The sequence below is a fragment of the Stigmatopora nigra genome, chromosome 3, assembly GCF_051989575.1.
Source record: "Stigmatopora nigra isolate UIUO_SnigA chromosome 3, RoL_Snig_1.1, whole genome shotgun sequence".
NCBI lineage: Eukaryota > Metazoa > Chordata > Actinopteri > Syngnathiformes > Syngnathidae > Stigmatopora > Stigmatopora nigra.
The window spans coordinates 18,053,697-18,067,127 of NC_135510.1; the positions used below are offsets into that span (position 1 = coordinate 18,053,697).

General features: G+C 37.2%; 1 protein-coding gene across 2 annotated transcripts in view; it reads right to left on the bottom strand.

Moving 5' to 3' along the window:
- Positions 1-6,878: 6,878 nt before the first annotated feature.
- Positions 6,879-13,431, bottom strand: part of adamts18 (ADAM metallopeptidase with thrombospondin type 1 motif, 18) — a 58,758-nt gene continuing 52,205 nt past the window's right edge. For both annotated transcript variants that reach the window (XM_077714184.1, XM_077714185.1), the window contains 6 exons: positions 12,894-13,098; positions 11,133-11,324; positions 10,159-10,229; positions 9,903-10,071; positions 8,545-8,743; positions 6,879-7,722 (listed from right to left, as the gene is read on the bottom strand). In XM_077714184.1, the coding sequence (XP_077570310.1) occupies positions 7,604-7,722; positions 8,545-8,743; positions 9,903-10,071; positions 10,159-10,229; positions 11,133-11,324; positions 12,894-13,098 (955 nt within the window). In that variant the 3' untranslated portion in view covers positions 6,879-7,603. The remainder of the gene's footprint in view (positions 7,723-8,544; positions 8,744-9,902; positions 10,072-10,158; positions 10,230-11,132; positions 11,325-12,893; positions 13,099-13,431) is intronic.

Genomic DNA, 13,431 nt, shown 5'->3' on the forward strand with positions numbered 1-13,431 from the left:
TAACGGCTACCGGAATCCAAGGCCGTTTCAAAACATTTACCAATGTTTATTCTTTGCTCTTCCCACAGACTACGTCACATAATAGAACAAGATATATACCCAGAAGCTAAGTGCATTAAAGAAAAATGAAATAAATTCATTATAAACAAAGGATTAATCCTTAAATCTTTGTTTTGGTAATAAATACTCGACTTACTCTTTCAAAACTTTATCTAAAATGTAATATTCGTAGGTCTTTTTTAATGATATTTGCCTTTTTCAAGGTGACTTAGCTAAAGTGATATAGCACCCTGTCGCCCTCTATTGGCTAGTGTTGGAACTACAGACCACAAATGACAATTTTAACATAATGGGATTATAAATCTACTAATTTTAAATTAACAAAATATATTTTTGAGTAATTTTCGATGTACCTATAACATTTGATGATGTTAAACAGCATATTATGGGATATCATGAGAGTTAACTGAAGATAAAGGTAGTGTTTCTAACTGTATTATTATGCCTCATATTTTTTTTCTATTATCACAGGAGACGAGAAGGAGGAGCCTAAACTGACCATGCACTCCAAAAATTTGCATATCGGCTTGAGCTTTGATGTGGGTTGAGGTAAGAGCCAATCAAAATGCATATTAGTGTGCATGGATCTACCGTCTTTGTTGGGAGTGTGTGATCAAACATCTATTGTATTCTGATTGTGCCGTTCAGTCATTTGCATTGTGACCGCGGAAAAGCAACATAGCATCACGTGGGTAAGCAGTGCCTTCTAGTGGCCACATTATGAACTTACCTAAACCATCTTCAATACTTCAAAATGTCACCCATACTCGAAGTCAGCTATTTTAACACCAATTACAAATCAGTGGACAACCAATCGCAGGGTATAAGAAGACAAAGGACAACCTGGGATTGAACCCTTGAACCCACAACTGCGAGGCCAACACGCTAACCACACACAAAAAAAAAATTGTTAATTCTCATATTGCTTATCCGGAAAAGAGTCATGGGGGTGTTGGAGCCTATCCCAGCCAACTGTGGGTGAGAACCAATCACTTGTAGCTCATTTAAATTACTGTATTTTCACGACTATAAGGCGCACTTAAAAGTCTTATAATTTCTCCTAAATAGACAGAGCGTCCTATAATCCAGTGCGTCTTATATATGGAAAAAACAAAAACGAAAACGAAAAACCACCACTGTCGGATATTAAAAAAAGCACAAACGCCTGAACTGAAACAATACTGTTAAATATGCAGATGCCATCTTAGTTTAAAAAAAATATTCCATTATATAGCTCCTCCCCCACTGCAGGATTTTATTAAAAAAATCCAAAATGGCTGGCTCTAGAGGTGACTGTGTAATGAGTGAGTGCTTCATACCTGGAAGTCAAGAGCAATTGCCGTATTTTCACCACTATATGGCGCACTTAAAAGTCTTAAATTTTCTCCAAAATAGACGGTGCGCCTTATAATACAGTGTGCCTTATATATGGGAAAAGTGTCATTCATTGATGGTGCGCCTTATAACGTGGTGCGCCTTATAGTCGTGAAAATACAGTATTCAACGTGGTGTTTTTGGGGATGTAAGAATCAATTGGAGTACCCGGAGAAAACCCATGAAGGGAAGAACATGCAAACTCTACTCACAAAGGTCGGAACACAGTGGGAATCGATCTTAGAACAGCGAGGCTAATACAGTTACCACTTTTCCACCTGGTTTAAAACACTACATGTCATTTCAAATACAACTTTACATGTGTGTGGGTGTGTGTGTGTGTGTGGGTATGTTTGTGTACATACATGAATATATTAATGTCAAACAAAGTATAGTGTCTCCCAGGGTGAGGACAGGGGGCGGGGCTAAACATCAACATGGGAGAACAGATGAGGATCTCGCCGTCACTTTGATTAATTCAGTAAAACAACAAGGACGAGGACAAGTAAGACACAAAGACAGGGCGGACATAGTGGGAAAATGTCGCTCCGTCTTAGTAGAAAAGGTCGTCGGGTCAAGAGACGGAGGCGGGGTCACGGCGCAGCTGGTGTTGGCCAGACGGGGCTCCGAGAAGCCACCCAATCAATGCTGGCGTTTTCAGAACCAAAATGATGAGAAGCCGGCGCTTCGAAACAAGATGGATGACAGAGAGTGGTGCGGCTAAACAATGCAGATCAATAATATTCAGATGTGCTTATTTATTCTTTCATTCTGTGTGTGTGGGTGGGTGTGTGGGTATGTTTATGAATAATGATCATATTTTTTTAGAATTTTAGTTGTGAAACAACCATTGTTAAGCTATTGCGCTCTATTGTGTTGCTGGGTTAGGCTCCAACAACCCCCCTTAACCCACGTTAGGGAGGGTAAGCAAAAGGGAAAATGAATGAATGAATGAAAATGCATGTCATTCATTCATTTTGTCGATCGCTTACCGTCCCTAATGTGGGTTATGGGGGTTGTTGGAGCCTAACCACTATTTTATGTTGAGGTAAAACAACATGCCATGACAAAATAGAGAGAAGAAACTATTCACTTTTTCCGCTAGAGGGCGATTTAGCATACAATTAGCTTAGCATGCAAGTTTTTGGAATGTGGGGGAAAACCGGAGTCGCCAGAGGAAACCCACGCTAGCGAAGACCGACCTAAAATCGAACCCACGACATAATAGAGAGAGGAAAACATTCATTTTCTCCATTAGGGGGCGATTTAGCATACAATTAGCTTAGCATGCATGTTTTTGGGTTGTCGGAGGAAACCGGAGTCGCCAGAGGAAACCCACGCAAGCCAAGACCGACCTAGAATCGAACCCACGACTAAATAGAGAGAAGAAAACATTCACTTTCTCCACTAGGGGGCGATTTAGCATACAATTAGCTTAGCACGTGTGTTTTTGGGTTGTGAGAAGAAACCGGAGTCGCCAGAGAAAACCCACACAAGCCCAAGAAGAAAATTCTGCAAATTCTACACAGCGACAACCTACCTGGCATCGAACCCACGACACCAGAACTGCAAGCCGCCATGCAAACCACTTAACCAACGGGCTGTTTTTTTTTTTTACATATTGCCACATTGTAAATCACAATCCGAGTGAAATAACCTTCTTCCCCTCTTTCCAAGCCATCAAGTGTAAAGTTTTCAGAGTTTGTGAAAGGTCGCCAAAGGTAATGAGACAGACAAGGTGACACGAAGACGACGGAGGACAAGAAGACGCTGTAACAAACACGCAGATCGATAGGAGAAGAGAGGCTAATGGGCTGTAGGCTTTGGTGCCTCCACCGATATCCACAGGTCTTCTCTTTACTGCGGCCTTTTTAAATCGTTTCGGCCATGACACAAGCACAAAGAGCCGCCGCCGCCAATACACCGAGCCGCCGTTGCTTGTCGTTTGAGCTGTTAATCATGCTAGAGCCACCGTGGGGGGTCAACTTTTCTTGATCTTCAAATGCCCCGTTGGCACGGTGATCCACTTGCTAGGGAAAACACCAGGAATGAATACCCTGTGTTGTGTTTTCAGAGGAAACCATGAAAAACTGGATTTCTAAAGCTATTCTAGGTTCTAACATACCGTTTTGTTGCTATTTCTAGGTCCTGAGTTCTCACATTGCATTTTTGTTGCTATTCTAGGTCCTTATATAACGTTTTTGATGCTATTCTAGGCCCGTACATACAATTTTTGATGGAATTCTAGGTCCTCACATCATTTTTGTTGCTATTCTAGGTCCTTACATAACGTTTTTGATACTATTCTAGGTCCTTACATAACGTTTTTGATGCTATTCTAGGTCTCCACATACCATTTTTGTTGCTATTCAGGTACTCAAGTTTCATTTTTGTTGCTATTTTAGGTCCTAACATTATTTTTTTGCTATTCTAGGTCTTAACATACCATTTTTGTTGCTATTCAGGTCCTCAAGTATCGTTTTTGTAGCTATTTTAGGTCCTCACATTAATTTTTTTTTGCTATTCTAGGTCCTCACATTGGATTTTTGCTGCCATTCCAGGTCCGAACATGACATTATTTTTTGCTATAATATGTCCTCACATACATTTTTTGTTGCTAATCTACGTCCCGACATGCTGTTTTTGTTGCTATTCTTGTTCCTTGTGTAGTTTTTTGTTGCTATTCTAGGTCCTCACATTGCCATTTTGTTGCTATTCTATGTCCTCACATTCTGTTTTTGTTTCTATTCTATGTCCTCACAATGTTTATGTTGCTATTCTAGATCCTGACACAGTTTTTGTTCCTATTCCAGATCCTGACACAGTTTTTGTTCCTTTTCTAGATCCTGACACTGTTTTTGTTCCTATTCTAGATCCTCACATAATGTTTTTGTTTCTATTCAAAGTGCTCACATACAGTTTTTGTTTCTATTCTAGGTCCTCACAGTTTCCGTTGCTTTTCTAGTTCCTTACATTCTGTTTTTGTTCCTATTCTAGATCCTCACATTCTGTTTTTGTTGCTATTCTAGATCCTCACATTCTGTTTTTGTTCCTATTCTAGATCTTCACATACTGTTTTACTTTCTATTCTAGGCCCTCACATACCGTTTTTTGTTCCTATTCCAGATCCTCACATACTGTTTTAGTTTCTATTCTAGGCCCTCACATACCTTTTTGTTTCTATTCCAGTTACTCACATTCTGTTTTTGTTCCTATTTTAGTTCCTCACATTCTGTTTGTGTTGCTATTCCAGGTCCTCACATTCCGTTTTTCTTCCTATTCTAGATCCTCACATACCATTTGTTCCTATTCTAGATCCTCACATACCGTTTGTTGCTATTCTAGATCCTCAAATACTGTTTTTGTTCCTATTCTAGGCCATCACATGTTATTTTTGTTGCTATTATAGGTCCTTAGATTCAGTTTTTGTTGCTATTCTAGGCCCTCACATTCCATTTTTTTGCTATACTAAGTCATCCCATACAGTTTTTGGTTGTTTTCTGTCTCCGTCTGTCTTCTTCCTAAAAAATCCCTGCAAACACAAAAATCGCACTAAAAACTCATGTGTGGACTTCTCATTGAAGATCTCCCCTAAAATATTGGACACCTACAAAATCAGTTGCGAAAAAAAGACAGAGAGATGGCTATTTTAAAGGCCGGAACGACGGTACCCTCTTAAGATGTGATCAGATCCGCCGTCAGTGGTCGAGGGCTTTTTATGATGGATCACCGCGCACAAAAAGCAACGCTTTAGGCGCCGAGGGGGCCGGCGTTTGTGGGGAGGCGGAGTCTTTGACAACCCGCAGGTGGGAAAATAACCAGCCAGTCGTGTGATGGAGCAGGAAAAAAAAAGTGGAAGGAACTACGGGGTAGAAAGACGCCATCGATCAGGCGAGGTGGAAAGGATTAAGGGCGACAGCCTCCATTTTGGACGGGATAGATTGGACGGCGTTGGACGACGTGGTGGCGCCTCCCTGTTACACACTTGATTTCTGTCTTTGCCAGAGACAGCCGCTATTTGTCTTCTTAGCTTTTAACATTTAGCGTGCGCCTGTAGATGATCATGCGGAATACTAATGGAGGGGGAAAGTCGACTTGATGTGTTTATTTCGGGCCTGCAAGGTGACATTTATCAGATGGCGAGGGGAGTATTGATAGGAAGCCTTTACAAGGCACTCCATTAAGAATATGAATTTGAAAAGGAAGAATATTGGAAGGGGTAGTTGAGGGGTGAGGGATTCAATTGGGGAAAATGAGGGGGTTTTAGTTTGGGTTAATGTGTTGGTGGGATTTTCAGTTTTTTAGTTAAGTACTGTATTTTCAGGGATATACTGTGCATTGCATTTAAAGGCGTACTGTCAATGAATGACATGTTTTATTTTTTTTACCATATATAAGGCGCACTGGATTATAAGGTGCTATGTTTATTTTGGAGAAAATGTAAGACTTTTATGAGCGCCTTATAGTCGTGAAAATATTTTTTTTAATTATTGAATTTGATTTTAATAGTAATGTTTATGTTGAATTTGTTTTTAAAGGACTTTTTGTTCATTTTTAGGGAGAATTTTTACTCGATTTTTTTAGACTAATATTAGAACTTTTGGGACGTAAAAACTGTATTTTTCTTCCACAAAAATTATATTTTTAAATGAAATTCCAAAGTATTAAATTGGGCAAATTTCATGTTTTTTTTTTTAGTTTGGGCTAGTATTGGTAGAATCTTCTTTTTTTTAATTAATTATATTATTTTAAATTATTGAATTCATTTTTTAAAGTATTTTTTATCTAAAATGTCATTTTTAAAAGTACTTTTCATGTAAAATGTCATTTTTAAAAGTATCTTTTATGTAAAATGTCAGTTTTGAAAGTAATTTTATGTAAAATGTCATTTTTAAAAGTAATTTTTATGTAACATTTTTAAAGGAAATCCCTAGGGATTATATTAGAAGACTTCCATAGTTTTAGTCTAGATTAGAGTTGGTAGAGTTTTCATTTTTTAATTAATTAAATTATTAAAAATTATTGAATTAAATTTTAATAGTAATATCCATGCTAAATTTAATTTTTAAATGAAATTCTGAGGTATTAAATTGGGCAAATTCCATGTTTTTTTTTAGTCTGGACTAATGTTGGTAGAATTTTCATTTTTCAATTAACAAAACAATTTTAATAAAAATTAAATTACTGTATATAAATGACTGAGTCCGAGCATACTCTAACACGCAAAATACCTTTTCTTTCGAAGTAAACGGCATTTCTTAACCTGAAAAGATAGAAATGCCAAATGTTACACACAAAAACAAAAACATTTCTACACAACCTGCTAAAATTTGAGGTCATCCCAACAAAAATCGACATTTGTGTGCATCATTTTCTGAATATTTAAAGGAAAGACAAAAGCAAACAACCCTCGATAGGTTGCATCTGAAAATTAAGGTGGAGGCGGAGCCAATAGAGCCAACCCGGGTATCAAAATGTCAACTAAAATTAGAATTAAGTTTAGTGTAAAGTTAGATTAAACTTATTTTTGAGTGTATCTGCATCATAATCCAAGTTCATTTAAATATTTTTATGTTATTTTACCAGCGCGTTACCATGCAAATAGACTCCACCCCCCAACTCAAGACCCTTAACAACCATCAGGCATAAATCCAAACCAATAAATATTGCTTCACGGCCAAGCTATATTATATTTAAGCGATACAGGAGAGATAAGACACATACAGAAAAGCCTGTTTTCCACCATGTCAACATGCATGGAAAAATCTGGTCATGTGTCAGAAAACGAGGACCACAAGAAGTGCACCAAAAATGCTAATAATGCTTCTTAAAAAATGTGGAAAAAATGTCTGGGTGAGTTTTACACATCACAGATCCACTGCACAATGTCATGTAACATCATGAGCAATAAGTTAAATAAAAGCATCTGTGCCTTTAAAAAAAAATACGGGAAAGATAATATGACAAAGTGGGAAAACCTTACAAATTCCCACGGACAGAAAAAGTTACTTTTCCAGTTTGCTGATAATTCTCTTCGTTCTTCTTCTTTACTCAGTTCAGTAGTCAAGTACTCCAGGAAGGATTAATATGTTCCGTGTGTTCTGAGGGGGTTTCGGAAAGGCCTGCTAGAAGGCCGGGAGGGTCTTCGGAAGGTCCTTTCCTTGCCGGGTTATGGCCTTCTGCCTGTACACGAACGGCAACACTGTTCACCGTAGAATTTGTGGCCGCAGACCCCGTGTTGAGGAACCAGGTGGCACCAGCTGAAGCGGTCCACGCAAGGGGGATCGCCTGAGGAGAGGGGAAATATGGTAGTTGGGTTCAGGGAAGTGAGGAAAGTCGTGATTGGATGTTTGGTCGCTGGGAAGTTTGGTCGGCCGGACGTTTGGGTCGGCCGGACGTTTGGTCGCCAGTCAAATGTACTTTTTAGATTTTAAACAGTACTTAGATATTAAACTCTCTCTCTCTTAGATATTGAACTCTCTCTTAGATGTTAAACTCTCTTAGATATTAAACTCTCTCTTAGATATTAAACTCTCTTAGATATTAAACTCTCTCTTAGATATTAAACTCTCTCTTAGATGAACTATATCTCTTAGATATTAAACTATCTTTCTATTAGATATTAAACTCTCTCTTAGATATTAAACTCTCTTTCTCTTAAATATTAAACTCTCTTTATCTTAGATATTAAACTCTCTTTCTCTTAAATATTAAGCTCTCTTAGATATTAAAATCTCTCTTAGATATTAAACTCACTCTCTCAGATATTAAACTCTCTTTTAGATATTAATCTCTCTCTCTCTCTCTTAGATATTAAACTCTCTCTTAGATATTAAACTCTCTCTCTTAGATATTAAACTCACTCTCTTAGATATCAAACTCTCACTCTTAGTTAATAAACTCTCTGAGGTATTAAACTCTCTTAGATATTAAACTCTCTTAGATATTAAACTCTCTTAGATATTAAACTCTCTTAGATATTAAACTCTCTTAATATATTAAACTCTCTCTCTCTTAGATATTTAACTATTTCTCTCTTAGATATTAAACTCCTTCTCTTAGATATTAAACTTTCTTATTTTTTAGAGGCGTGTTTAGTGGGCATCTAACCTCTGAGTGTGACTCCGTCAGCCGTGAGGCGGTTGTGGTGTTGCGGCGGCGGGACGGGGGCAGGACCGGGGCAGAACTGGGTGTTGCAAGCCTGCGAAGCGACCGGTCGCTGCTGAAGTGGGCATCCGGCCACCGGACGACCGTGAAGCAGGCAGTGCACGCCACGAGTCTGGACACCGCCGCCGCAGGACACGGAACACTGAAGGCGGGAAAGAAAATAAAGTTAGAGGACAAAATTGCCCTCCGGTCAAACAAACATGCCCGCCACAGGAATCACGGGTTGATTTCTAATGCATGAAGACCAAAAAAACTCACATGGTGCCCACAAACCAGAAACGTGCTCGCACTGATGTTTACAAACCTTTGGCGTTTATTTTGAAAATAACTATTTGGTCAGATTTTTTACTTTGTTTTCCTTTGAGAATTTTTTTTTTTTTTTAACAAAAAAGTGCACAAATAACAACAAACAAACAAAGGGACATATACATAATAAATCATGATGAATAAATGATGAATAAATATGTCATGAATAAATAAAGTAGTCAACCAAATAAATAAGTAGTCGTCAATGTAGATAAGTGGTCAACATAGATAAGTTGTCAACATAGATAAGTAGTCAACACAGATAAGTAGTCAACGTAGATAAGTCGTCAACGTAGATAAGTCGTCAACATAGATAAGTCGTCAACATAGATAAGTAGTCAACATAGATAAGTAGTCAACATAGATAAGTAGTCGACATAGATAAGTAGTCGACATAGATAAGTAGTCGACGTAGATAAGTCGTCAACGTAGATAAGTCGTCAACATATATAAGTTGTCAACATAGATAAGTAGTCAACATAGATAAGTAGTCAACATAGATAAGTAGTCAACATAGATAAGTAGTCAACATAGATAAGTAGTCAACATAGATAAGTAGTCGACATAGATAAGTAGTCAACATAGATAAGACGTCAACATAGATAATTCCTCAACATAGATAAGCTGTCAGCATAGATAAGTAGTCAACATAGATAAGTAGTCAACATATATATTTAGTCAACATATATATTTAGTCAACATAGATAAGTAGTTAAAATTAAATAAGTAGTTAAAATTAAATAAGTAGTTAAAATTAAATAAGTAGTCAAAATTAAATAAGTAGTTAAAATTAAATAAGTAGTTAAAATTAAATAAGTAGTTAAAATTAAATAAGTAGTTAAAATTAAATAAGTAGTTAAAATTAAAAAAGTAGTCAACATAGATAAGCCCTCAACATAGATAGGCCCTCAACATAGATAAGTCGTCAACATAGATAAGCCCTCAACATAGATAAGTCATCACCCTTTAAGAAGCAGGACAAGACGGGCACGCACCTGTTGCCATGGAGAAGAATACCAGCTTGACACCACAGCACCGGGGACGAGGGTCCTGCCCGGCAGGACCCTGGCCAGCTCGGGGCACGGACCCCTGTCGCAAGCCTGCTGGAGATCGGCGGCGGGTTTGGCCATGTTCCTGCACCTCCTCACGGGAAACTCCACAAAACTGCAAGGAAATTTAACACTAAATCAAACCTTCCTCAATTTTTACGGATTGAAATGATATAATTTTTGTGGTGAGTTTTTTTCTTACCTTCCCTGAAAATCTTTCTCCCCACAGCGGACTTCTCGCTTTTGGAAGCCAGGTCCACATGACCTGGAACACTAAAAATGACAAAAATTTAACAACTGACGATTAAAAAAAAATCAACTTATGCTAAAAAAAATGTTGTGTTTGTCTTTGCTTTTAACAGTGTTATTTTACTATTTCTCTCATATAAGCCGTATCTTAAATTTGTTGAATTTTACAACTTCTCTGAAATAAGCCATACCTATAAAATTGCCTTAAAGTTGTTGAATTATACAATTTCTCTCGTATAAGCCGAACCCTTAAAACTGCCTTAAAATTGTTGAATTTTACAATTTCTCTCGTGTACGCCGTACCACTAAAATTGTTGAATTTTACAATTTCTCTCGTATAAGCCGTACCCTTAAAACTGCCTTAAAATTGTTGAATTTTACAATTTCTCTCGTATAAGCCACACCCTTAAAACTGCCTTAAAATTGTTGAATTTTACAATCTCTCTCGTGAAAGCCATACCCTTAAAATAGTTAAATTCTACAATTTCTCTCGTATAAGCCGTACCCTTAAAATTATTGAATTTACAATTTCTCTCGTATAAGCCGTACCCTTAAAATTGTTGAATTTACAATTTCTCTCGTATAAGCCGTACCCTTAAAATTGTTGAATTTACAATTTCTCTCGTATAAGCCGTACCCTTAAAATTGTTGAATTTTACAATTTCTCGTATATACCATACCCTTAAAATTAGCATAAAATTGTTGAATTTTACAATTTCTCTCATATAAGCTGCCACCTGATTCACAATTTTGACCTCCATATTCCTGGTTTTAATAGGGAGTACAAGTGTGTTACTTTGAAGGGAAAATCTTAAAAATAATCTGTTTTGCATCTGCTAATATATTTTTTTGGGTGAAATGTGTTTGCATGCTGCGTAGTGTGCTTTTTTTCCTACATTTGAGTCAAACTCAAATGTGCATTCTGACCTCTCCCCAGGAAGTGTACGTCCACTGGAGTCTGTCATTCTTAGGGCAACGGCGCAAGACGCAGCTGTCCTGGGCTTTGGGTCGCTGGTTCTGTCTGCACATGCTATCGGGCACCACCGCCGGCACCCCGGGGTCGCCGCTTTGGCAGAACACGCTTCGTTTCCTCAGGCCACGGCCGCAACTCTTGGAGCACTGTAGGCGGAGCCAAAAAAACAGGTGAGACACAGGTGGAGTCCTCTGGGAGGTTAGTCGAGGTTGTCCTATTTTAATAAAGGGATATTTATGTAGATATAAATGGATGAATTCATACATTTTCGGTATCGCTTATCCTCACAAGGGTCGCAGGGGGTGCTAGAGCCTGAATTAGTAGCCAGCCAATTTAATTAATTGGACATATAAAATGAGTAGAAATTTTAAATGTATTTTTTCAAAGTAAAATATGATAGAATACCATATTCAGTAATAAAAATTGTAAGGAGTAATGATAACTGAGGGGTTCACATCACCGCCCCCTGGTGACACATTGTTGTCACTACCAAGCAAATCCACATGTACGTATAGGATGACCAGAAATGTCCGTATAATTAGATATTAAATAATACGACTTGATTACAATTCAAATAACTACTTTAATACATTTTAGAAATATAAAGTGCAGGTTTACAAGAACACATTGTTTAATTCCGAATTTAAAATCAAAACACAAATACAGGCACACTGTTTAAGAAAAGGGGAGGGGCTTCTCCATAATCATAATAATAGTAGTACAGTTAGTAAAACGAGTAGTAGCAGTAGTAGTAATAGTAGGAGTAGTAGTAGTAATGGCAATAATAATAATGATAATTATAAAAATACTACTAATAATAATGATAAAAATACTACTACTACTAATCATAATAATGATAGAAATACTACTACTGCTAATAATAATGATAAAAATATGACTAATAATAAAAATACTACTACTACTACTAATAATAATAATACGACTACTACTAATAACAATAATAATATGATTACTACTACTAATCATAATAATGATATAAATATGACTACTACTACTAATAATAAAAATACTAAAACGAATAATAATAATAATAATAATAATGATAAAATACGACGACTACTACTACTATTACGACAACTACTACTAATAATAATAAAATAATGATAATTAAAACGCTGATAATAAATATAATAATAATAAAAATAATACATTTGGAATATAGTGACACTAACCACTTTGTTTTAAAATTAAAGTTAATATAAAGCCCAGTATGTTAACAGACCAAAAAACTCCAAAGCGAATGTTTCATTTTTTACTAAAATTCATGGATATAAAGTATATTTAATTCGGGCTCCTTTTGAAGGCAGGTGAATTTGTGATTTAACAAAAAATCCCTTAGAGGGCGCTAGAGTGCCAAGGATGAGCAATGCATAAATTGTGACTAAAATTGTGCACCAATGCGTGTGGCCGTCCGCCTTAACTCTAATTTTACAAACATCCTATAAAACAAATTATAATTGAAGGCCACGAATCCTCTACTTGCATTTATACATATCCATAAATATAAAGAGCTAATTATTGCTATTATAATTAACTACAGAGTGAATACTACTCAATGTGGGCCTTTAACAACTATTGATGTTTTTTTATGTCCTGAATTTACTCCCCAAAAAAATTTGGGTGACTTTTTTTAAAGATCTGTTCCATATGTCCAATAGAAATTATGGGATAGGATGAAGTAGACATTATAGTACCTGTGACCAAGATCCTGTGTTCCAAGCGGGTGGGCAAGTCTGGGTGTTGCAAGGCCGGAGTTGAGCCGGCGACACTACGGGGCAGAGCGAGTGGGCCGCCGCCTCCTCGCGTTGGTAGGTGACTTTCCGCATGCATCGTAGCGTCCTGGCTTGCTGGCCTCCGCCGCAAGAGCGACTGCACGCCGCCCATTCTCCACTCCACCAACTGCGGGAAACACAGGAAGAGATGACCGGATTTGTTGGACTATAAATCGCACTTTAGTATGAGTTGTACTACCCAAAAGACGATAAAAACTGAAACGATTGCTTGGCACAAGGAAACAAATGATCAATTTAGCGTACAATAAGCTTAGCATGATGGTTTTTGGGATGTGGAGGGGGAAATTGGAGAACCCGGAGAAAAGCCATGTGAGCTCAGGGAAATTACAGAATTTTACGAATGAATTCAAAAAATTTTTATAGATATATATTACATTTCCTGATTTTCCCCATTTTAAATCAATTGTATCTTTTAATCAATTTTTTAGTTCAAAAATCA